Source organism: Drosophila obscura, unplaced genomic scaffold, assembly GCF_018151105.1.
Source record: "Drosophila obscura isolate BZ-5 IFL unplaced genomic scaffold, ASM1815110v1 contig_179, whole genome shotgun sequence".
Classification (NCBI taxonomy): Eukaryota; Metazoa; Arthropoda; class Insecta; order Diptera; family Drosophilidae; genus Drosophila; species Drosophila obscura.
This window is the reverse complement of record NW_024542766.1, coordinates 5,672,724-5,674,029: the sequence shown is the minus strand read 5'-3', so window position 1 is coordinate 5,674,029 and position 1,306 is coordinate 5,672,724. Positions and strand designations below refer to the sequence as shown.

General features: G+C 41.7%; 1 protein-coding gene across 1 annotated transcript; it reads right to left on the bottom strand.

Annotated features, from left to right (window-relative positions):
• Positions 1–381: 381 nt before the first annotated feature.
• Positions 382–1,306, bottom strand: LOC111081293 (ficolin-2-like). Its single transcript, XM_041592420.1, has 3 exons — positions 1,214–1,306; positions 583–1,148; positions 382–529 (listed from the first exon to the last, which is right to left on the bottom strand). The coding sequence occupies exons 1-3, from the start codon at positions 1,289–1,291 to the stop codon at positions 382–384; spliced, it is 792 nt and encodes a 263-aa protein (XP_041448354.1). The 5' UTR covers positions 1,292–1,306.

The following is a 1,306-nucleotide window of genomic DNA, read 5'->3' as shown; positions in this document are numbered from 1 at the left end:
CGGATATACTGGACTGCGATGGTTGGCCATTGCACACAGGACATCCCTGCACTGAATGTGAATGGATGCTGCGGGTGCAGGAAGGAGCCTGGTGACGTGCCACATTTGGCAAAAATACAAACAAATTTCAAGTGTTGCTGTTTTTTAACATTTGCAGCGAAAATATAATACAGCAATAAAATAAACGGTCCGAAACGGGAAAATGGTGTACGAGGGTGGCTCTAAAATGTTTCCAAAGATTACAAATTGTTGTATTTAATTGAACAATAATTCTGGTCAACAGGTTATATTTATAAGGCGCGTAGAGTACAGAACGAAGAATGGATTATGTTCAGAATATAACGAAATCATAGGAATGTTGCATGTAGTTTAATATTTATTTTATTTCTTAATAGGGCAAGAGCACTTTGGACGAACCATCATTTGAATTGATTTATAGGAATAGCCAGATCCGCCCCAAGAAACCCAACTTATTCCCTTGTTGTTCATGCTGGATACGGTACCATTCACATAAATGCCGAAAAGGGTACTGAAATTGTGCGCTTAGAAACAATCATTCAAATAGAAAATGTACAGACATACCAGGTACGCCAGGTATACCAGTTGTACCACCAGGCTCCCATGCGTTCAACTGCACAGTTAACCTTATCATTATCGTTGTCCCTGTCGTAGGTGGAAAATTTTTGATTTTTGTTCTCAATCATTGAATCACCCGCATCTCCAGTGAAGGCGCCCAACTTTGACATTCGATATAATTGATTTTCACTTTCGATATGGAACTCATCGTATTTGGCATATCTCGTGTTCCCCTCGAAGTCCTCCAGGTGTACGTATAGCTCTTGGTTCTGTGACTTTGTAATGGCGTGCAGCTTATCCAATCCTATGAAGAAGTCGCCTGTGATGTCACCAAATCCTCTCTTGTACCCATCCCAGTCGCGGAAGAAATTCAGCTCCTTGTTGGTTCGACGGGCGATCACAGTCCAGCCAGGACCCGCCATCTTTGCATTGCAGAACACTGGGAAGGGATCTAGTTCCCCTACCTGTATTGTATATATACCATGGGCACTGGAATCAATAGGACAGTGGCTATACGGACCATCCAAATACAATTCTTGAATATCAGTTCTGTCCGTTTCGATTATGACACGCTGTAAGAAGATTTTTGTTTGCTAATTTCCTAATTTCCATCTTATGAGTACACTCAAAACTTTACCCCTTCAACATCCGCCCATCCTGTGATGCTTTTGCAGAGGAAAAACACCAGCAATCCGTAGATCCACTTTGACTGCATTATAACCAGCTGAAA